This window comes from Zootoca vivipara, chromosome 3 (genome assembly GCF_963506605.1).
Source record: "Zootoca vivipara chromosome 3, rZooViv1.1, whole genome shotgun sequence".
NCBI classification, from domain to species: Eukaryota; Metazoa; Chordata; class Lepidosauria; order Squamata; family Lacertidae; genus Zootoca; species Zootoca vivipara.
The window spans coordinates 120,476,945-120,499,479 of NC_083278.1; the positions used below are offsets into that span (position 1 = coordinate 120,476,945).

General features: G+C 56.6%; 3 protein-coding genes across 4 annotated transcripts; 2 read left to right on the top strand and 1 right to left on the bottom strand.

Annotated features, from left to right (window-relative positions):
- The first annotated feature begins 15 nt into the window (after positions 1 to 15).
- Positions 16 to 15,542, top strand: ZNF512 (zinc finger protein 512). Of its 2 annotated transcripts, XM_035110805.2 has the most exons (13): positions 16 to 105; positions 203 to 386; positions 2,136 to 2,225; positions 2,570 to 2,653; positions 3,030 to 3,154; positions 10,572 to 10,658; positions 11,104 to 11,199; positions 11,420 to 11,587; positions 12,841 to 13,044; positions 13,742 to 13,843; positions 14,196 to 14,258; positions 14,572 to 14,670; positions 14,839 to 15,541. In XM_035110805.2, the coding sequence occupies exons 2-13, from the start codon at positions 323 to 325 to the stop codon at positions 15,151 to 15,153; spliced, it is 1,497 nt and encodes a 498-aa protein (XP_034966696.1). In that variant the 5' UTR covers positions 16 to 105; positions 203 to 322; the 3' UTR covers positions 15,154 to 15,541. The 2 variants fall into 2 exon arrangements, with proteins under 2 accessions (XP_034966696.1, XP_034966697.1); XM_035110806.2 differs by lacking the exons at positions 16 to 105; positions 14,196 to 14,258 and having other exon boundaries at positions 124 to 386; positions 14,839 to 15,542.
- A 901-nt stretch (positions 15,543 to 16,443) lies between these two features.
- On the top strand, positions 16,444 to 17,889 carry LOC118082823 (uncharacterized). Its single transcript, XM_035110655.2, has one exon. The coding sequence runs from the start codon at positions 16,444 to 16,446 to the stop codon at positions 17,887 to 17,889; it is 1,446 nt and encodes a 481-aa protein (XP_034966546.1).
- Positions 17,890 to 17,906: 17 nt separating this feature from the next.
- On the bottom strand, positions 17,907 to 22,530 carry LOC118082643 (coiled-coil domain-containing protein 166-like). Its single transcript, XM_060273264.1, has 2 exons — positions 22,433 to 22,530; positions 17,907 to 22,079 (listed from the first exon to the last, which is right to left on the bottom strand). Exon 2 carries the CDS (start codon positions 22,069 to 22,071, stop codon positions 21,121 to 21,123), a length of 951 nt encoding a protein of 316 aa, XP_060129247.1. The 5' UTR covers positions 22,072 to 22,079; positions 22,433 to 22,530; the 3' UTR covers positions 17,907 to 21,120.
- Between the last annotated feature and the right edge of the window lie 5 nt (positions 22,531 to 22,535).

A 22,535-nucleotide genomic window follows, 5' to 3' on the forward strand; every position in this document is an offset into this window, starting at 1 on the left:
ACGGAGGCCGTCGGGTGGGGAGGGGAGGGCGCCCCGGGGGTCATCTAGTCCACTGAAGCGTCCTTAACCCTTCCTGTGCCGGGCGGCGCCAGAAGCCTCGCAGAGGTCGGTCTCGGGGGGGGGGGGGCGGGAGGCGCCGCGGACTCGTCCCGGGCGAAGAAGGAGCCCGCCCTGCCCCGCCGCTGCCTCTCTCTCCCCGTAGGGCCGAGTCGCTCCTCCAGAGCCGAGATCGGAGGAGTCGGGCAGCCGCTCGTCTTCCTTCTCATCACCGCCGGAGCCCACCCAGGACGGATCCCTTCCCAGCCCCGCTCACTGGCTGGAGATGAAGGAGGCGAAGCTCACCGCCGGCAAGACCCCTGCCCGGGAGGAGGAGGAGGCGAGGGAAGGTGAGGAGGGGCTGCGTGGGGCCTTGCGATTCTTCCTCTCTCACAGCCCGGCTCTTGAGCTTGGCACCTTCCTCTTCCGGAAAAGCCCAGAGCCTTTGCTGGGTGGGAGGTATACATATTTTCTGGCGTATAAAACGACTGGGCGCATGGACGTACCCAGCGCGGGGCAGGAGGGGGCAGCTGCCCCCTAGAAGCAGGGCCGGTGCATGAGAGAGGCACTGCTGACGGGGCTGGTGGACAGAGGCGGAGCACAGCCCGGCGGAGCGCGAGTTCGGCGTTCCGGCCCACCGCGCTGCGCCCTCCCTCCAGCTCTCCGCCGCGCCCTCCGGCAAGGCCAAGCATGGCGGGGAACCAGAGAGCGCGACGGGAAGCTGGAGGGCGCGGCGGGCGGGAGCGCCGAATTCGCGCTCCGCTGGGCTGTGCTTCTCCTCCTCCGCCTGCCTCTGGAGACTCCCCCACTGCTGCTGATCCTGCTTCTGCACCAAAAATAACCAGGGAGGGAAGGGAGGAAGCGCGCGGGGCAGGAAGCTGCTGAGTTCAATGGGACTTGCTCCCAGGGAACAGCGCACAAGAGGGCAAGCTTCTTAGCGCCCGCTCTGCCAAGCAGCACTAATGTGGTGGTCTTTTAAGGTGCCCTGCCTGCTCAGAAGCACACTCCTTTTTTCTTTTCCCCTCCTCTGAATGCAGGATCCTGCTGCCGCCGATCCTGCTGCTGAACTGCGTTCAGAGGAGGGGAAAAGAAAATGCACGTAGAGTGCATTGCAGTAATCCAAGCAGGAGATAACCAGAGCATGTACCACTCTGGCGAGACAGTCTGCGGGCAGGGAGCGTACCAGTCTGTGTACCAGATGGAGCTGGTAGACAGCTGCCCTGGATACAGAATTAACCTGTGCCTCCATGAACAGCTGTGAGTCCAAAATGACTCCCAGGCTGTGCACCTGGTTTTTCAGGGGCACAGTTACCCCATTCAGGACCGGGAAGTCCCCAACACCTACCCGCCCCCTGTCCCCCAAGAATAGTACTTCTGTCTTGCTTGTCAGGATTCAACCTCAATCTGTTAGCCGCCATCCATCCTCCAACCGCCTCCAGGCACTTACACAGGACATTCACTGCCTTCACTGGTTCTGATTTAAAAGAGAGATAGAGTTGGGTGTCATCCGCATACTGATGAACACCCAGCCCAAACAATAACAATCACAATAACAGTAACATTTATACAGTACTTCACCTATCTGGCTGGGTTTCCCCAGCCACTCTGGGCAGCTCCCAACAGAATATTAAAAACACGATAAAGTATCAAACATAAAAACTTCCCTTAACAGGTCTGCCTTCAGATGTCTTCTTGAAGTCTATACGTTATATATAACAGGGACATCCAACTTGCAAGAGACTGCAATCTGCTCACAGTATACGATCGACCAGTAGATCGCGATTGACCTGTTGTATGTGCCTGCCATACATTATAGAATGAAATAATAATACAGTGGTACCTCAGTCTATAAACAGTCCTGTTAAGAAACTGTTCGGGCAACGAACTCCGTAAAACCGAACTTTGCCCCGGAAGCCAAATAGTGGAAGGGCACCGGTGACAGGAGGCCTCAGTAGGGAAAGCGCACCTTGGTTTAAGAGCGCTTTCGGCTTAAGAATGGACTTCCGGAACGAATTAAGTTCGTAGACCGAGGTACCACTATAATATACTTTACACGCCCCCCCCCAAACCACTTGTCTCAGTCTCTCTCCTCCTCTTAGCTGGGGATTCCCTTTCCAAGGCAAAGCACAAGCAGGAAAACAAAGATGTAGGCGATGACAAGGATCTCCCCCAAAAGAAGCAGAAATCTGGTGAGTGGATTCTACTTGGGTTCCTTTCTCTGGGTCCCTGCATGCTCCTGGCTCTCCTGCAAGGAGCAGGGCTGGAGGCTCCCTGCCCACCTACTCAGCTCAGTTCCTTCTGATGTGAGGGGGCTGCCCATCCCTGTCCCTTGGAGCTCTACACTTTGAGCTTCGCTGCTCCCAAGTAATGGGAGCCCCTCATGAACTATTCCTCTTCCTGTGTTGGAGGTTGAGCCCATGTTGGGGCGGTCACTTCCCTTGACCTCCATCTCTCCAAGGTTCAGGGTTGTGGTGAAGGGTTGATGGTCCTGGCTGCAGAGGCAAACCTTCACTGCTGTTTTTCCTTGTCCCAGGGAAATGGCAGCAGATGGGGCGACAGCCTCATCTCAAGCCCAAGTGTGACCATAGGAAAAGAGACGCACCGGTATATGCAGCAGGTAAAACAGGACCCCGACATCGCAGCTGCTTGGTGAGGACAGAAGCCAAGAAACCAGAGCCTTCGTCCTCTAGACCCCAGGACCTTTGGCAAAGGGGCGGGGCCTCTTATCTGCCCTCCCTGTGTGCAGCCAGGAGTGGAGCATAGCTGAAGAAGCAGGCAGAAGGGGTTGTAGGGGTGCATAATTGGGAGGGTGGGGTGCAGAAAGCCAGTAAGCGTGACTGTGTCCCTAAGCATAGAAAGACGAGCCCTGCAGCAGGTGGGCCAGGCCAAGATGCCCCAGTGGGAAGCCCACAGGCCAGGTGAGAGGGCTGCCCCACTCAGGGCCAGCCAGGAACCTGAAGATGCTGAGTCAGACCCTTCTTCTGCTCCGCCAGGCAGCCTGGAAGAGCAGTGGCAGCTGGAGATCCTGAGCAGAGGCCGCGTCACTTGCCCCACCTGCAGGGCTGTCGTGAGGAAGACGGTGGAAGGGCTGAAGAAGCACATGACCAACTGCCAGCATGTGAGCAGACGGGGTGGGGCGGGGTGGGACCTTATCCTTTTCCTAGGCAATCCCTGGGGATCCTTCCAACCCTGCAACTCCCTCTCAAGCCATGGGCGTAACAATGTCATAAGAAACCTGCTCCATCAGGCCAAGGGAAGTCCACCTCATCCTGCTTCCTGTCTCCCACATCTGCCAGCCAGTTACTCCTGGAAAAACCCCAGGAGCAGCTCCCCCCGCACTACCCCCCATCCTGCCAGCAGCTCTTGCTCAGAGGTGAACCATTTCGCCCTGGAATTCAAGGGGATCCTGCCAGCCCTCCTTCTCCCCCGCATCCCAGGGGGTGTCCCTTGTGGGATTGCTTGCATAGTGCTTGCATTGTTCTTGGCCGTTGAGACGGAGGGTTCAGTGAAGCAGCTTCTGCTCTGCAGGTCTGCATGAGAGGAAAGCACCGGAGGGAGCACCCAGGGTCCCCAACTTTTGTGTCCAGGGCAGCTGTCTATCAGCTCCATCTGGTATGCAGGCTGAGACCCTACCTGCCTGCAGACTGTCTCGCCAGAGTGGTGCATGCTCTTAGTTATCTCTCGCTTGGACTACTGCAGTGCGCTCTACGTGGGGCTACCTTTGAAGGTGACCCAGAAACTACAACTAATCCAGAATGCGGCAGCTAGACTGGTGACTGTCTCTTTAAGCAGAGCCTTGACAGGCATATGTCAAGAATGCTTTGATGGTGTTTCCGGCTTGGCAGGGGGTTGGACTGGATGGCCCTTGTGGTCTCTTCCAACTCTATGATTCTATGACTGGGAGCGGCCCCCGAGACCACATAACACCGGTCTTAAAAGATCTACATTGGCTCCCAGTACGTTTCTGAGCACAGTTCAAAGTGTTGGTGCTGACCTTTAAAGCCCTAAATGGCCTTGGTCCTGTATACCTGAAGGAGCATCTCCACCCCCATCGTTCAGCCCGGACACTGAGATCCAGCGCCGAGGGCCTTCTGGCAGTTCCCTCGTCGTGGGAAGCCAAGTTACAGGGAACCAGGCAGAGGGCCTTCTCGGTAGTGGCACCCGCCCTGTGGAACGCCCTCCCATCAGATGTCAAAGAGAAAAACAACTACCAGACTTTTAGAAGACATCTGAAGGCAGCCGTGTTTAGGGAGGCTTTAAATGTTTAATATATTATTGTATTTTATTTTTCTGTTGGAAGCCGCTGAGAGTAGCTGGGGAAACCCAGCCAGATGGGCGGGTAATAAATAATAAATCCTTCTTCTTCTTCTTCTTCTTCTTCTTCTTCTTCTTCTTCTTCTTCTTCTTCTTCTTCTTTATTTATTTATTTTGTAAAATTTATATACAGCTTGTTTGTAAGACAAAGCTCAAAGCACTTTACAAAAAAAAGGTAACAGTCAAATTATCACTAAAAACAAAGACCCATAATTTTTAAATGCAGAAATTAAACCCATAGTAGAATAGAGCAGAGCAAGTCAGTTTCAGGGATTGGAGGGGGGACACACATTCAGACTCCAAACTCCAGGAGCAAGGACTAACGGGAGATGTTCCCACAGCCTGAGCTGCCCAGATGCTGGCTGTGAGGGACAGGGGATATCGCGAAGTCCCTCCCCTCCTGAGTTCAAGCCCGTCCCCGAGCAAAGGGGAAAGCAGGGAGAGTTCCGATTCCAGTGGGGAAGCAGGAAGTCGTGTCCGAGGCTCAGGCAAGGTAGAGGAGCCAGGGTCCCAGGTGGGACAGGAAGGGGCAAGCAAGGGGGGAAGACCCATCCCTCCAACTCCAGAATTACGCAGGAAGAGGAGGGGCAAGAGGATGGGTCTGCCAAAGCTTTTGTGTTGGAGAAAGACGCGCCAAAAGCCATTAGGAGGTTCTGAAACCGACTGACAACATCGCTCCGTGTAAATAGCAATGACTTGAGCACTGTAAATACGCAGCACCAATAAAAGAATAAAATGCAGAGCTGCGTAGCGTCGTTACTCTGAAGTAGTCCACTCAGGCCACTGTGACAGCAACCTCCTAATCCTTTTTGGGCTACTTCGGAGTTGCCGGGATGAGCGTGTCCGAGGCGGAGAAGTGGCGGCAGATCGCTGAGCAAGCCCAGCTAGAACTGCAACAGCTGTCGCTGCAGGCGCAGGGAGAATTGAAGGCAGCTAAAGAGGAGACTAAGAAGGTCCAGGACGACCGGCTACAACTTGCGGAACAGGTGAGAGAGCTCCAGGAAAAAGAGCAGCATTTAAGGGCGGTGGCGGTAGACCTCCAAAACAAGCTGGATGCAGAGAAAAACAAGGCGGGAGGGGCTCCCCAAGTCCAAGTGCTGCCAGGAAGGAGAGCAGGGACCCTTGTAAGCAAGTTCAATGGAGACCCGAAGGAGTTTCAGGGCTTTGAGACTGAGATCGTGTATGCTCTTGAGCTGCACCAGAATGAGTTCCCCGATGATGAGCACAGAGTAGCGTTTATTGTGGAACATCTCACCGGAGCAGCCAGGGAGTGGCTAAGACCATTAATCGCAACCAAGAATCCTTGCATGAAAAATGTCCAACAATTTCTAGAAGGTTTGAGGACGATGTATTCGTCCGATAGTCATTTGGACCAGACTAAGGAGGAACTGCATAATTTACGCCAAGGAAATATGACAGTTCGCGCATATTGGGCGAAATTCACCATGCTGGTGCACAGACTGGGGTGGGTTTTGGATTCGCCTCCCATGCAAGCTGCGTTTTACTTGGGTTTGAGCGAGGAGGTGAAGGATGAACTCTCGAGAGGTCCAAAGCCCAGTACTATGGATCAGCTGAGCAAAGCAGCTCTGGCGGTGGGGGTGAGGCAGGAATCCCGGTGGAACGACAAGCAAGCGACGCGCGCAAAGCGGGCTTGGTTCCCACGGTCGCAGGAGAAGCCACTCCCTCAACAACCCTTTCAAGCCACGCCTGGAGCCAGCCAGGACCAGGAGCCCATGCAGATTGATAGCGCGCGCGCGCGGGCTTTTCAAACCCCAGCGGCGCCAAGACGCAAGGAGGGAAGGGGCGGGAATTGCTTTCTCTGCAACTCACCCCAGCATCTCGTCAGAGACTGCCCACATCGCAGGGAGTGGCAAGGAAAGGCGGGAACGGTGGTGCCCTCCCCCACTGACGCAGCACCACAGCAGGGAAACGGGAAAGCCTGGCTGCAGGAGACAAGGGGCAGCAGCCAGGCACAGTCAGCAGACAACAGCCCCAGCCCGCCCACCCGCACAGAGAGGTGCAGAGCCAGCCCACCCCTCCCAGAGCAGGAGTGGTTCTAGAAGTGACGCTAACGCTCCCAAATGGCTATCCCCTGACAGTCCTTGCCTTAATTGACAGTGGGGCGTCCGCCAACTTCTTCTCGAGCAGCTTTGCAGAAGAGCACCAAATCCAGCTTTTGCAGTTGGATTTTCCTCTGCACGTGGCAACCATTGACGGCAGGGAGCTGCTGGGAGGGGCCATCACACATCAAACCCCCCCCATGAGAATGACGGTGGGAAGGCACTCAGAGACATTGGCGTTCAACGTCACCACCATCTCAGACCCCCCCATCGTCTTGGGCATGAGCTGGCTGGCGCGCCACGACCTCTCCATCAGTTGGCACCAGAGGTGCATCACGTTTGGGTCGGACTTTTGTCTGGAACATTGCATGCAGCACCAACCAGGGGAGGGGCCTCCAATAGCCACGGTGGCCACCATGCATATCAAAGGGGGTGAGGCAATACCCAAGCAGTACTGGGACCTGCAGGAGGTCTTCAGCGAAGCGGAGTCCGACCACCTACCCCCGCACAGGCCTTTTGACTGCCAGATCAACCTGGTGCCAGGGGCTACGATACCCCCAGCCAAGCTGTACGCCATGTCAGACCAGGAGCTGGAGGATCTGCGCGCTTTCATCGACAAGAACCTCAAGCGGGGGTTCATAAGGGAAAGCAAGGCAGCAGGGGGCAGCCCGGTCTTCTGGGTGGACAAGAAAGACACGCAACAGCGCCGTCTTGTGGTGGACTTTAGACGGCTGAATTCGGTGACAGAGCCAGTGGCTTTCCCCATGCCCAGAGTGGATGATCTCCTGACAGCGGCACGCAGGGGCAAGATTTTCACCAAGCTGGACCTAAGGGGGGCGTACAACTTGATCAGGATCCGGGAAGGAGATGAATGGAAAACCACGATGTTCACGCCTCTGGGCTCTTTTGAATATCTGGTGATGCCCTTCGGTTTGCAAGGGGGCTCAGCATGCTTCCAGGCCTTCATGCACCACGTCCTGGGGTCCCTCCTCTTCAGGAAATGCTTGGTCTTCCTAGATGACATCCTTATCTACTCGAATGACCCAGTGCAGCATGTGAAAGATGTCAGAGAGGTGTTGCAACGCCTGAAGGAGAACCACCTGTATGTGAAGCTGGAGAAGTGCAAGTTTCACACCAAAGAGGTGGACTTCCTGGGCTACAAGCTGTCAGACAAGGGGCTGGCGATGGACAAGGACAAGGTGCAGGCCATCCTGGACTGGCACAGCCCCAGGACGCGCAAAGATGCCCAACGCCTACTAGGCTTCGCTAACTTCTACAGGAAGTTCATCAAGAACTTCTCTCGCGTTACGGCTCCCATCACGGACTGCCTGAGAGGCAAGCAGAAGTTCAAGTGGACACCAGAGGCGCAAGCAGCGTTCGAAAGCCTCAAGAGAGTGTTCGCCTCAGACCAAAACCTGTTCCATGTGGTGCAGGACGCGCCCCTACGCATTGAGACAGATGCTTCTGAAAAAGCTGTGGGCGCAATTTTGTTGCAACTGGACGCCAACAGGGAGTGGAGACCCTGTGCCTTCTTCTCCAGGAAGCTGACACAGCCTGAACGCAACTACACAGTGTTTGATAGGGAACTTCTTGCGATCTACGCTGCGTTCCAGCACTGGCGACACTTCCTGGTGGGCGCAAAGCACCCCATCCAGGTGTGCACAGACCACAAGAACCTGGAGTTCTGGAGAACTGCCAGGGTGCTCAACCAGCGGCAGATACGGTGGGCAGAGTTCTTCTCGAACTTCAACTTCTCCATCCACTACATCCCGGGGGAGCAGAATGTCAGGGCGGATGCCCTCTCCCGCAAGCCAGAGTACATGGAGGAGGAGGCGCCACCAGCCCCAAGGCACATTTTCCCCCCGTCGGCATGGTCCTGCGGAGCAGCTGTGGTGAGCGAGGCAGAACTCACAGCTCTGACGGCAGCGGATGAATTTGCCAACCGCATCCTCAGAGAACTGAGAGGGGGGAGGGAGCAGGCAAAAGACTTTGCAGAACGCAGAGGGCTGCTTTTCTACAAGGGTGCGCTGTACCTGCCCACCACCCAGCTTCGACGTACGGTCCTCAAGCAGATGCACGACAACCCTACAGCGGGGCATTTTGGAAGGGACAAAACCGCTCACCTAGTCATGAGACACTTCTGGTGGCCAGGGGTGCGGGAAGATGTTCGAGACTATGTAAGGGGCTGTACCACCTGCCAGCGGGCGAAGGTGGTCAGAGCAGCGCCACCAGGGTTGCTGGAGCCCTTAGCCACACCACACAGGCCGTGGGAAGTGGTGTCCATGGACTTCATCACAGATCTGCCTTCGTCCAGGGGTAAGACTGCAGTGTTGGTGGTGGTGGACCTTATGTCCAAAATGTGTCACTTTATACCGTGTGCCAGGGCAGTCTCGGCAGAAGAGACAGCCAAACTGTTTGTTGATCACATTTTCAGACTGCATGGATTACCTTTAAGGGTTATTTCGGATCGTGGCCGCCAATTTGTTTCCAGGTTCTGGCGGCGGCTCATGAACCTCCTGCAGGTGGAGGTCAGCTTGTCGACGGCTAGACACCCGCAGACCAACGGACAAGCGGAGAGGGTCAACGCCATTCTGCAGCAGTACCTGAGATGCTACGTCAGCCAGCGGCAAACGGACTGGGTGGATCGCTTGCCACTAGCAGAATTTGCCTACAACAATGCAGTGCACGTCTCCACAGGGGTGTCGCCCTTTAAGGCCAATTACGGGCGCGACCTCAGATCTTTCCCAGAGAGGGAGAGGGAGGAGGAGGAGGAGGAGGGCCCACAGGCTGAGGATTGGGCAGAGGAACTGGAGACGGTGCACCAGCAGCTCAGAGAACACTTGGAGAGGGCCAAGGAAGCGTACAAAAAGGGGGCAGATCGCCACAGGCGACAAGGGGAGGTCATCAGGGTGGGGGACAAGGTGTGGTTGTCCTCGGAGGGCCTTCCCACCAGAGGGAGGTGCAAAAAGCTGGCACCCAAAAGGCTGGGCCCCTTCACGGTCACGCAACAGGTAAACCCGGTGGCATACAGGCTGGCACTGCCAGAGGACATGAGGGTGCATCCAGTGTTTCATAGATCGCTGCTGTCGCCGTACAGGGAAAGCAGCAGGCTCCGAGACAGCGAACAAACCCCCGAGGGAGGGGGGGAGAGGGAAGGCAGGGAGCAACTCAATGAGGCCACGGCCATCCTGGATTCAAGGTGGGGGGTGGGGGGACTGGAGTACCTCATGGCATGGGAGGATGCTCCACCGTCCCAGAATGAATGGGTCCCAGCCACTCAGATACAGGAGGAATTCTTGGTGGAAGAATTTCACGCCCTCTTTCCCCACAGACCCAAGCCCTGGCACATGGAAAGGGAGGGGGAGGAGGAGGAGGCACGGGAGAGCAGCTCACCATGGCGCTGGGAAGCGGAGTTTGAGGAACCAGAGGATGAGGTATGGGTGTCACCGAGATCCACCCAGTCTGAGGAAGGAGCAGATTGGCAGAACGTTTTTACCCCCACCAGCTCTGACGCCACGGACTTTTTGGGATTCCCGTCCGCCCAGGCGGAAGGGGGGGGCTCGCAGGACTGGGGGGAGGTATTCACACCAACGGGCTCGGAGAGCACTGAGTTCTTAGGCTTCCAGTCGTCACCGACACATGGGGGGGGCCTGGGGAGGGGTGAAGGAGAGCTTGGGAGGGGGGTGGATGTGAGGGACAGGGGATATCGCGAAGTCCCTCCCCTCCTGAGTTCAAGCCCGTCCCCGAGCAAAGGGGAAAGCAGGGAGAGTTCCGATTCCAGTGGGGAAGCAGGAAGTCGTGTCCGAGGCTCAGGCAAGGTAGAGGAGCCAGGGTCCCAGGTGGGACAGGAAGGGGCAAGCAAGGGGGGAAGACCCATCCCTCCAACTCCAGAATTACGCAGGAAGAGGAGGGGCAAGAGGATGGGTCTGCCAAAGCTTTTGTGTTGGAGAAAGACGCGCCAAAAGCCATTAGGAGGTTCTGAAACCGACTGACAACATCGCTCCGTGTAAATAGCAATGACTTGAGCACTGTAAATACGCAGCACCAATAAAAGAATAAAATGCAGAGCTGCGTAGCGTCGTTACTCTGAAGTAGTCCACTCAGGCCACTGTGACACTGGCGGTTACTGCTGACATGTGCAATGCCTTGTGGTCTTCCTAGGAGATGCTCACATGCCACCACTGTGGGAAGCAGCTGCGGTCTCTGGCAGGAATGAAGTACCACATCATGGCAGACCATAACAGCCTGGTAAGTAGATGCTGCGCACTCCCAGGATGCCTCAGGCAAATGCTTCAGTCCTTGGACCCTTGGAAGCCCAGCCGGCCTGCCTGTATTTCCATCCCCCTGACACAGTGGCAGTTCAGCCCCAGCAGGTCTTCCTGGGCCTTTGGCCTTGGGTCACCTGCAAGCACAGAATCATAGAGTTGGAAGAGATACCCAAGGGTCATCTAGTCCAACCCCTGCAACACAGATATCACAACTGCATCATCCCTGACGGGGCCACCCAACCTCTGATGGAAAATCTCCAAGGAAGGAGAGTCCACCACCTTCCCAGGGAGCCCACTTCCCTGTCAAACGGCTCTTGCCTCCAGAAAGTTATTCCTGTGCTTTAGTGGGAGTCTCCTTTCTTGCAATCTGACTCCCTCGGCTTGGAGCGTCTCCCTGGCCAGCCTTTCCCTTCCCCTTTACGCAGCCAGTGGGGACAGAGGCGGCCGCCTGCGATCTGGGCGAGAGAGGGCGCTTGCGGAGGGTGCTGAAGCGGATGGGGAAGCTCAAGTGCCCAAGGCAGGTGAGATGGAGCGGCCTGGGCCAGGCTGGGGCAGGGACCTCAGACCGCCTCAGGATCCTCTCGGTGGATGCGGGGCTGGGCTGACTTGCCTCATTTGGGGCCACCTTCCAGCTGGTGGTGGAGGGGAGACGCAGAGCCCCCCCCCCCCGGCAAGAGTTGGCTTCCCTCCTTCCTGAGAGCCTGTGCTCCTCCCTGCTCCCCTCCCTCTCTCTTCCCCCAGGGCTGCACAGGCAGCTTCACCAGCGTCCTGGGCTTCCTCTACCACACGCGGAAGTGCGGGAAGGAGGCTGCCGAGCTGGAGCAGATGGCTCTGAAGTGCCAGCACTGCGGCAAAGCCTACCGCTCCAAGGCGGGCCTGGCTTACCACCTGAAGATGGAGCATGGCCCGGTGAGTTGCCAGCGGAGGAGCAAAGAGGGGCGGGGGACCCATCTCCCCATCTCTGGCACAAGGCTCAGACACTTTGCGGAGGCAGGTGGAAGAGGGGGCGGGGCAACGCCCAGAGAAGCCACTGCAAGCCCCCTCTGCTCTTATGGGGGGTGGGCATTGTCACTTGCAGAGAGCCTTCGCTACCCCTTTCTGAGCTGGCAGTGGTAGGTGTTTGGCCAGAACATAAGAACTAAGAGGAGCCTGCTGGATCAGGCCAGTGGCCCACCCAGTCCAGCATCCTGTTCTCACAGCGGCCAACCAGTGCCTGTGGGAAGCCAGCAAGCAGGATCTGAGCACAAGAGCCCTGAGCCTCTCCTGCTGCGGCTTCTGGCCACTGGCATTCAGAAGCATTGCTGCCTCTGACTGGAGACAGAGCAGAGCCATGGCAACTGTTAGCCATCGAAAGCCCAGCCCTCCATTCCTTTTTTAAACCCACCCACATTGGTGGCCATTGCTGCCTCCTGTGGGGGGGAGTTCCACAGTTTGCACTTTCACTTTTACTGTCCTTTTAGCCTTCAGCTTCATGGAATGTCCACAAGCTCCAGGGTAGTAGTAGTAGTAATAATAATAATAATAATAATTTATTATTTTTACCCCGCCCATCCGGCTGGGTTTCCCCAGCCACTCTGGGCGGCTTCCAACAAAGATTAAAATACATTAAAATGTCACACATTAAAAACTTCACTAAACAGGGCTGCCTTCAGGTGTTTTCTAAATGTAAGGTAGTTGTTTCTATCTTTGACATCTGATGCGAGGGCATTCCACAGGACAGGCGCCACTACCGAGAAGGCCCTCTGCCTGGTTGCCTGTAGCTTTGCTTCTCGCAGTGAGGGAACCGCCAGAAGGCCCTCAGTGCTGGCCCTCAGTGTCCGGGCAGAATGATGGGGTGGAGACACTCCTTCAGGTATACTGGGCCAAGGCCGTTTAGGGCTTTCAAGGTCAGCACTATTATGAGAGAGGTTATGAGAGAGGGAGAAAAAACAGCTCTCTATTCACTTTCTCCAGGCTTTGCATAATTTTACAAACTTTTGCCATGTCCCTCTTTCTCGCCTTTTCCCTAAATGGAAAAGTCCCAGTTGCTGCAGCCTTCCTTCCTTCCTTCCTTCCTTCCTTCCTTCCTTCCTTCCTTCCTTCCTTCCTTCCTTCCTTCCTTCCTTCCCATGCTCCTTTTGGTGGCCCTTTCTGAACATCGCTCCCTGTGTCCTTCCTGTCAGATCTCCTTGCTGTGCCAAGACAGCCAGCCGGCCCCCCAGAAGGAGGTGGCAAGCGCAGAGCCCAGCAGTGGAGGCCGCCGTGCTCTGAGGAAAGCTGCCCAGGCAGCTGGCCACCACCTGCAGGAGGCCCTGGCCAAGGAGGCCCTGGCCAAGGAGTGGCCCAGGCGGAAGGTCTGGCAGGACCTGGTTCCCGAGGACCGAAAGGTGCGCCCGTTTCCTCGGAATCCCTTTGGCCCTGGGAGCAAGAAGAGTCCTGGGAGACCTCAAGGTTGCTGAGGGGCCAGGATACAACAGGGAGCGCTTTTTGCACACTGTAGAAGCCCCTGCCTCAGGAGGCCTCCCCAGCCTGCTCTCTTGCAGCTTGCAGGGAGGTTGCCCAAAGCTTTTTGTTACGGTTGTTGTCGTCCATCCACCTCGAGAGGCAATGGAGTGCACTTCCAGGGGTGAAGTCAAATGACTGCATTAGCAGCAGGGAAGGGAGCTCCTCGGGGCGCAAGCCTGGGCCGTGTGTCTGGAGGTCCTGGGCTGCCCAGACAATCGGCCTCGCTGATGGGGTCCAAAGGAAAGCAGAGCAAGGCGCTGGGCATGGGCTTGGCTTGTTACGACGCGGCTGAGATTTTATAGTAATGGCTATTTTAAGGCTTGACATTTTGCCTAATGCTGGAATGGAGTTGGAAGTCCATCAAAGTACAGGTGCAAATGGCAGCACCCCCCCCCCCGGGGCTGGGAACCCAAGAAGCTGCCTGGGCTCTGGAGGAAGGGGGTATCCCTGGGGCTCAGGAGTCAGGGTGCTTTGCCCCTGGTTAGCTGCAGGGGGGGGGCTGATGTGTGATTAGCTGGAGGCAGCAGCCCCTGCTCCTCACTCTGCCTTCCGGCTCTGCTCGCTTCTTCTCTTCCTCAGCTGAAATACACTCGCCCAGGACTGCCTGCTGTCAGCCAGGAGGTTCTGAGCAAGTGGAGGGCAGAGATCAAGGCATGCCGACGGGTCCGCTGCCCAAACCAGGTAACGGGACGGCTGGGCAAGGCCTGGGATAACAGTGACTTGGGGGAGGCCACCAACTCCCCTTTCAGGGACCCCCCTTCCCATGCTCCTGACTGTACAAGGGCAGCAGAGCTTCTTTCTCCTTGCCCCCAAACACTTGCAGTGGTTGTTGGGGGGAGGGGCTCTTCCTTGGTGTTCAGCTTCCCACAGAATAATCTGTGGCTGCTCACTCTGTCCTTTTGCATCGCAATGAAGGTAGAGAGTGGGGAGAGCCTCTAAGTATCTGACTCTGGATTTCCTGCCGCTTCCAGGAGGCCCCTCTTGCTTTCAGGGGCCACTGACCCCCTTTCCTGCCTCTCTCCTTCCACCACAGGGCTGCGAGTGTGCCTACAGCAGCATCTCGGGCCTCAAGTCCCACCTGGGCAGCTGTACCTTGGTATGTGCCAGCCTTTCCTTAGGGCTGCAGGATGTGTGGCTTTGGGGGGCTTCTGCTGCCTGCCATTGCCAAAGCACCCCTGGATTCACCACCACCTTTGCACCCCAACTGGCAGATCCCTCCCTCCACAGAGACTAGACACCTGCACTTAAAATCTGGGGGGGGGCCTCCTTCCGCTTTCTTCCTCCTCCTCCTCCTCCTCCTCCTCCTCCTCCTCCTCCTCCTCCTCCTCCTCCTCCTCCCCCCCCCCCCCGCTGTCTTCCTCAAGTTCTTGCTGCCAGAGATTCTAGGCCACATTTCCGTCTCGCTGCAGGGGGAGTTTGTGGCTGGGAGATACCGGTGCCTGCTGTGTGAGAAGGAGTTTGTGTCCGAGAGTGGAGTCAAGTACCACATCAACACTGTGCATGCGCAGGTGAGGAGCAGGGGGGCTGCGGGGAGTGCGCATGGACCCAACCCAACGCCACAGGCCCTTCTGCCGCCCTCGCGCCCCCGCTGAGGTCTATGGCCATTGGCCTGGCTGAGCTTGTGCTGGGGCTCCCCCTTCCTCTCGCTCCCACCTCCTGCCTCTCCCCACCCCCAGGACTGGTTTGCTGTTGGCACACACACCGCCAAGAGCTTCAAGAAGCTGCTGAAGCAGCAGCAGGAGGAGGAGGAGGCGGAGCAGAAGAGAGCGCCCAGGAAACCTCTGCCCAGCAGGAGCCGCAGGAAGAGGCCACAGACTGCTGCCTCCCCCAAGAAGGCCACACCCAGGCAAAAGGCAGCGGGGGAGCAGGGGCAGCAGAAGCCAAAGGCCAGCTGCCCCCAGCGGGCAGGAAGTGGGAGCTGTGAGAAGGAGGAGGAGGAGGAGGATGGCCCTTCCCCTCTGAAGCTCAGCCACAGGAGAGGGAGGGAGTAGTGGCCCCCCTCTGGTCTCTCAGGGTGGGGAGGGATTCCTAGAAAGGAAGGGGATCCTCTGGCCACACGCCTCCTCGCATCCTGCCCTCCAGCCCACCTCAGGCGGCCTGGGTTGCTCAAGTGACTGACTGGAGAAGAACAACCCCCGCTCCCCACAAGCTCAGCAGGGCTTACTTCTGAGGAGGCACATCAAGGACTCTGGTCCTCCCAGGTGAGGCCACACTCTCCAGGCAAGGAGCCACCAGAGGTGGGGTTTCCTCCCTATCCTCAGGCAGGCAGCTGTGCCCCAACCCCGGGAGCAAACGGGGCACTGCAGATGGAGCGTCGCTGAAAATCTTACCATAGCAAAACACACATTCCAAGGTAATTTTCACATTTAATTAGTTATCAAAAAACCAAAATTAGTTACATGAAATTACTGAAATTGTGAATAAAAGTTTTATATAATCCTCTGGGTAATTTGTATTTGTTTAATAACATAAATCAAAACAGCATATTGAATTGTATGAAGTTTGCTGGTTTTCATGGGTAGTGTTACATGAAGGCAGCCCTGTTTAGGGAGGCTTTTAATGTTTAATAGATTATTTCATTTCATTTTTCTGTTGGAAGCTGCCCAGAGTGGCTGGGGAAACCCAGCCAGATGGGCGGGGTATAAATAATAAATTATTGTTATTATACCCAGGTGTAACAATGCATGAATTCCAGATTGTATGTCACATCTTATAGATTGATTTGTAAATAAGATGGATGGATTCTCTTCTGTACCCATTTCTGAGCATTGAGTTTTCAAAAAACTGTGGGTGCCCCTCCAGTGACTTCCGGCGCATCAAGCCCCCCCCCACTGGAGCCCCCAGGAGAGGTCCCTTTCTGCCCTGCTGCTCCTGAGAACCCTCCGTCAGGAGAAGCAGTCCTGGGAAGGTGGCTGCACCCACTGGGTGCCAGGCTAACCTCACAATGTGTTGCTGTAGCAACAAGATAAACGGAACCGCAGGAGGACGGTGGATTGCCTGGGAGAGTAGCTGGTGCATATGGGATAACCGCTGCTGGCCTGGCCCTCTGTGAGCGGGTTGGAAAGGGGTCCATAGGGCAGGCCTCCTTTCAGTGCCTTTGGAGCTAAACCAGCAACTCCCTGCAATGGAGGAGTCTCCTGTGCCAAACCAAGAGAGGTCTTGACCCTTTGCTTTCCTCCGTTGCCTGTCTTAGAGCTGTGTGGAGCTGGCTGATCTTGACTGACCCAGGCCTGGCCAGGGGTCTGTGGCCCTGAGAGCGCAGCCAGGGCGAGGGGGCTAGGATGCAGTCACTGGAGCCTGGGCAGGAGGCCGGTCCCGAAGACTGGCAAGCCACCGAGCTGGCCAATCTCTGCCCACCCCCTCTAAGCCGGGGCAGCGGGACAGTGGTGGAGTCCCCATTGCTGGACCCTCTGCTACTCAGCCAGGAGATGCGAGAGCAGCTGACAGCTCACCTCCAACGGAAGCGGCTGCAGCTGCTGTGGGGCTTGCCTGGCCTGGTGCACAGCTCCCTGGAGAGGTCTGTGCCAGCCCTGCCGGGCTTCCTGGCATGCACAGCCCCGCAGGCAGCCACCGACCACCAGAGGCCCCTTTTCAAGGTGGAGAGGAGGCAGTGCCTGGAGCACCACCTGAGGGAGAAAGCAGTGCATCGCAAGTGGGGCCTCCCCAAGAGGGTCTGCAAAGCCCTCTGCTGGCCGCTGCCGCCTCCCGGGACACCTCTGGCCCAGGCAGCCCCACAGCAGGAGAGGCCCTCTTCGAAAGGGAGCAGCTCTCCAAAGCCACACAGCGTTGCGGCACTGCTGGCTTGTTCTGCCATGACCATGGCAGCCAAAGGCGGCAGAAGCTGGTGCAGCCCAGAAGCAACACAGGAGCCTTGGCCACTGGACTCGGGAATGCCACGCCTGCTTGGGAAGCAGTGGGAAGGTCTTCCAGGGACTGAGATACGGGAGCTGGGTGGGGATGGCCCCTGGAACAGCCTGGCCACCTTGGAGCTCCTCCAGGTCCATCTGCCCTCAGCCACAGCCCACCCGGACGGGGCTCAGAGCCTGCCTGGGGAGGCGGATGCTAGTGCAGAACTCCAGCGCTGCAAGAGGCAGCAGCCAAGCTGGGGCCAGGCACCCCTTGCCCAAGGATGTCCTCCTGCAGAGAAGCGTCCTCTTGCCGCAGCCGCCCAAGGGAAGATGAAGCCTGAGGAAGGGATCTGGGTCCCACTTCAGCCAGCCGGGGATTCCCGCCAGACTGCCAGGGCCATCACAGATACCCAAAGAGAGCTGCCTCCACCAACCAGTAAACAGGATGCCGCCCAGCTGGATCTGGTCCTTTGGGATCTGACCCCAGCCTTGGTTTCCCTCACAGGTGGCAGGGAGCAGGCCCCTGAGTGCCACCAAGTGAGCCCCCCCCTGACTGAGCGGACTTGTTGTGCTCACTCCGCCTTCTGCCGCCGCCACCAGGAGGCCGCTTTGAAGCCCTGTCCCACAAGCCTCCTGGGGAAAGCGGGGTCTCACACCCCTGAGGGGCTGGGCAGGCAAGCTAGTTCACCACGAGCAACAGACCTTTCCACAACCAGTCCCAGAGCAAATCCAGGATGTGAAAGATTTCTTACAACTGACAAAAAGCAGTACTTTGAGTTCCACCTGCGCGAGAAGCTTCTGCATCAGCGGTGGGGGGTGCCCAGGAGGGTGAAGGAGTCTGTGGCCAGGTCGGCCCTGGTGCAAAGCACCATCAGGTGAGCCCTCCCCCTTGCACAGGACCTGCCCCATGTGATGCTGCCAAGATGCAGGAGCCCAGCTGGCTGCAAGGAGCCTCGCTGTTCCTCGATGCTGCAAGGAGAGGTCGGTCCAGAACCCCATCCACACCCCTGAGACACAAGTCAGATGAGGAGCTCAAGCTGTTGTGTGAGCAGCCTGGCTAGAAGATGGCAGTGCAAGACAGGCATGCTCGTCATACTGGGCTTGGGTGAGTCCTCAGCACCACTGCTTTGGACTGGAGTGCAGATATTTTGAGCAGGAAATAAATACATTGCTTCTGATGAAGTTTAATTGAGGATTAAATCTGTAAAGTAAAATCAAAACCTCCTATCCCACATGTGGGGGAGCACTGAGAGCAAACATGCTGTGAAGCCCCTTTAGCAGAGTAAAAATACTTAGGCACTTTTGCAGCTTACTGGAATCTCGGAATTAGGCCAGGCATCCCCAAACTGCGGCCCTCCAGATGTTTTGGCCTACAACTCCCATGATCCCTAGCTAACAGGACCAGTGGTCGGGGAAGATAGGAATTGTAGTCCAAAACATCTGGAGGGCCGAAGTTTGGGGATGCCTGAATTAGGCAATTACATCTCTTATCCCTGTTCATTTGTGGTCTGCTGACCTTTCCCCTCTCTGTCCCCTTTGCTAAGAATGAACTACATGTTTTAGTAAGATAAACAAAAGGTTTACTTACATTTCAATGCAGGCAACAAATCATCAAAGTAATATGCTGGCAAAAAATACTTCTTTGTTACAAAATACAAAGTTAGTTTTTAAAATGGAGTCTGAGCTCTGAGCAGAGCCTAGGAATATACTAGGGTTGCCATATTTCAACAAGTAAAAATCTGGACACAATTTTTTGTTTTGCAACCCCCCCCCCCAAAAAAAATCACTTCTGACATGGTTTGCCGTATGTCCAGGTTTTCCTGGACATTTTTGTGATTTTTGGAAATTCTGCCTGGACACTATTTCCAATGGATGAATCCCAAATATGTATGGGAAAACCCAGATGTATGGGAGCCCTACTATACGCTTCTCTGGAGCAGCAGAAAACAACCTTTCTCCCTCCTCTATATGACATCCTTTTATATATTTGAACATGACTATCATATCACCCCTTAACCTTCTCTTCTCCAGGCTAAACATACCCAGCTCCCTAAGCCGTTCCTCATAAGGCATCGTTTCCAGGCCTTTGACCAATTTGGTTGCCCTCTTCTGGACACGTTCCAGCTTGTCAGTATCCTTCTTGAACTGTGGTGCCCAGAACTGAACACAGTACTCCAGGTGAGGTCTGACCAGAGCAGAATACAGTGGTACTATTACTTCCCTTGATCTAGATGCTATATTCCTATTGATGCAGCCCAGAATTGCATTGGCTTTTTTAGCTGCTGCATCACACTGTTGACTCATGTCAAGTTTGTGGTCTACCAGGACTCCTAGATCCTTTTCACATGTACTGCTCTCAAGCCAGGTGTCTCCCATCCTGTATTTGTGCCTTTCTCCCCCCCCCCCCAAGTGTAGTACTTTACATTTCTCCTTGTTAAAATTCATCTTGTTTGCTTTGGCCCAGTTGTCTAATCTGTTAAGGTCATTTTGAAGTGTGATCCTGTCCTCTGGGGTATTAGCCACCCCTCCCAATTTGGTGTCATCTGCAAACTTGCTCAGGTTGCCCTCAAGCCCATCATCCAAGTCATTGATAAAGATGTTGAATAAGACTGGGCCCAAGACAGAACCCTGTGGCACCCCACTAGTCACTACTCTCCAGGTTGAGGAGGAGCCATTAATGAGCACCCTTTGGGTTCGGTCAGTCAGCCAGTTACAAATCCACTGAATGGTAGCATTGTCTAGCCTGCATTTTACCAGCTTCTTTACAAGAATATCATGGGGCACCTTGTCAGGGCTGTTAACACCTGGTTTGGCAGTTAGGAGGGGTATCCTAAGTTTGTGTTGTCACATCTTGAGAATTATGGCATCCCTGTTCCATACATGCCATGAGTCAGGTCTCCTTCCCTCCACCCTGGGATCACAATTTTTATCACCTTTCTGAAGTAAATAAAACCATCTATTTGACTAATTTTTGTGAATTTCCATGCTTCAGAAAATGGGGTTTCCTTGCCTTATTATGAAAACTGGGAACCCAGTATAACTGAGGGAAACATACAGAAGTTCGTGGTCATGTGGGCGTGTCTTGCTCAGTAGCAGGGCAAGCTCCTGTGTCCTGGAGCTCTGCTGTGTCATAGAATCATATCAGAATCATATTCATAGAATCGTATTCAGATAAAGATGCTGAATAAGACTGGGCCCTTACGCATAGCATGCCAATGCTTCTGAGGAGTAGGTTGGGTGCCCCTCCTTTGTCCATAACAGGTCAGTGGCTGAGCAGCTGCTTTGCATGCAGAATGTGACGTGACCCGGCCAGAGGCCTCCTGAAATGTCTCAGGTAGAAACCATACATTGCCAAGGAGTGGATGTAGGGAGATCCCTCACCTGGGTGCTATCTTGGCTCAGCTAAGTCACGACCCTGATCCTTACCATTGCTGAACCACAGCCAAAGATCTGCCCGCACCCCCAACATACCTCCTGGTTTTCTTAGCCTGAGTCGTGAGGCTTCCTTAAGTACAGAAGAGCCCCTGAGATGGCTTCCCTCATCTGTCCCTGCAGAATGAGAGCTTGCCTCCCATCCTGTTTTATGAACAGATTTTCTATCTCAACTCACCACCCCTCTACAAAGCAATTTGTAAAGCAGCAACCTAAAAAAATTGCAAACTGGGGAAAGAATAAGATATTAAACCACATTAAGTAATATTACAACAGCAGCAGTTAAGCCAAACTGATTAAAATGGGTTCAGTACAGATGGGATAAAGTTCAGTGCATAGTTGAACTATGGAACTCCCTCCCACAGGAGGCAGCGTTGGCCACCAGATGGGATGACTTCAATAGAGGCCTTCACAAATTTATGGAGAGGGCTAGCGATGGCTACTAGTCAGCCTGGAGGCTATACTCTGTCCCACAGTCAATGATGCTGGATTCCAGATGCTGGCAGCCTCAGGCGTGGAGAGCGCTCTTCTGCTCGGATCCTGCTTGCAGCCGGTTTCCCACAGGCATCTGGTCGGACACCGTGAGAACAGGAGGCTGGACTAGGTGAGCCACTGGCCTGATCGATCCTCCAGGCTCCTCGTAGGCTCGTCTTAAGGCTCTCACCGCCAGGACCCTGTTCACCGTCTCAGCAGTTGCGCGGCTGGCCTGGAGGCAGCTCGTCTGCCCTGCGCCTCGGGGAAGGGGCGCCCGCCCTCCTGCTTCTCCGCGCGTCCCTGCTGCCGGTCGCTCTCGCCGCGGCGCAGGAGGGCCAAGTCGCGCAGCGATTCATGCTGCCGCCGCAAGCGCTGCACGTGATCCTCTAGCCGGCTCTTGTGCGCCTGCAGCGCCCGTGCCCTCGCCACCAGCCGCGCCAGCTCCTGCCTCAGCTCCCGGTTCTGCCGCTGCGCCTCCCGGCTGTGCTCCAGCAGGCACCGCGCGGCCACCTGGTGCGCCTCTCCGGCCACGCGCGCCGCCCGCTCTCGTGCCTCGCGCTCCTGCGCCGCCTTGGCTTGCGCGAAGCGCGCCGCCGCCTCCTGCCGCCGCTGCACGTGCTCCTTGCGGGCCGCTGCCTGCGCGCGCTGTAGCTCCCGCACGCGGCCGGCCTGCTCCTGCTGCAGCGCGCGCACACCGCGCAGTTCCTCCAGCTCGGTGCGCAGCCGGGCCAACTCGGCCTCCTGGCGGAGCACCTCTGCGCGCAGCACCGCCTCCTGCTCTGCGGAGCGGGCCAGCAGCTCCCGGTGCTCGCGCTGGATCTGCGCTAGGAGCTGCTGGCTCTCGTCGCCCAGTGACACGGCCGCCCCCTCCCGCCGCTGCGCCCGCTTGGCCACGTAGTCCAGGAACTCCCGACTCTCGGCGCGCAGCTGCTGTGCCTCCTGCTCCAGGAGCTCGTGCTGCGCCCGCAGCTGCGCCCGCCGCCCGCGCAGCCGCTCCAGCTCCCGGCAGACGAGCTCCAGCTCCCCCTGCAGCGGCGAGGCACCTTCCTGCGGCGGGCTACCCCCAGAGTCCTCGGCGCCGCTCCCGGGGGGTGCGCGTTCTGTCCCAGCTGGCTGCGCCTGCGGCAGCGTCTTCCCCCGGCGCTTGCGAGGCATCCTGAGCCCTGGAGGAAGAAGGAGGAGAAGGGCGCTGGAGGCCGGCCAAGAGCGGGGCGGCTGCCCCGCGGAGCCCGACTAACCCAGGCCCCTCGGGGGAGCGGAGTAGGATCAGACGCTCCCTTGCTCCGTGCGCAGATCTCCCGGCTGTTGAGCCATCGAACCGGGGGGCATTGGGCGCTCAGAGGACTCAAGAGGGTCCGGGAAGCTGTCGACGCCCCCCTTTCAAGGGCAGAGACAAACCTTCCTCTGCTAAGTTAGGAACCGAAAGTTTGAGCGGTCTCTTGGCCACGCTCCTGGTGGGCTTGCGGGTGGAGGAGGGCTCTCCCGGGCGCAGGGCCCGGGCAAGAAGGGGCTCTACCTGCTGGCTGCGCTGGAGGGTCCTTCGCGGCGCACGAAAAAGGAGAGCGAGGAGGCGGAGGAGAGGCCCCTCGAAGTGTTGTCGGTCGCCTGGCGACCGGGAA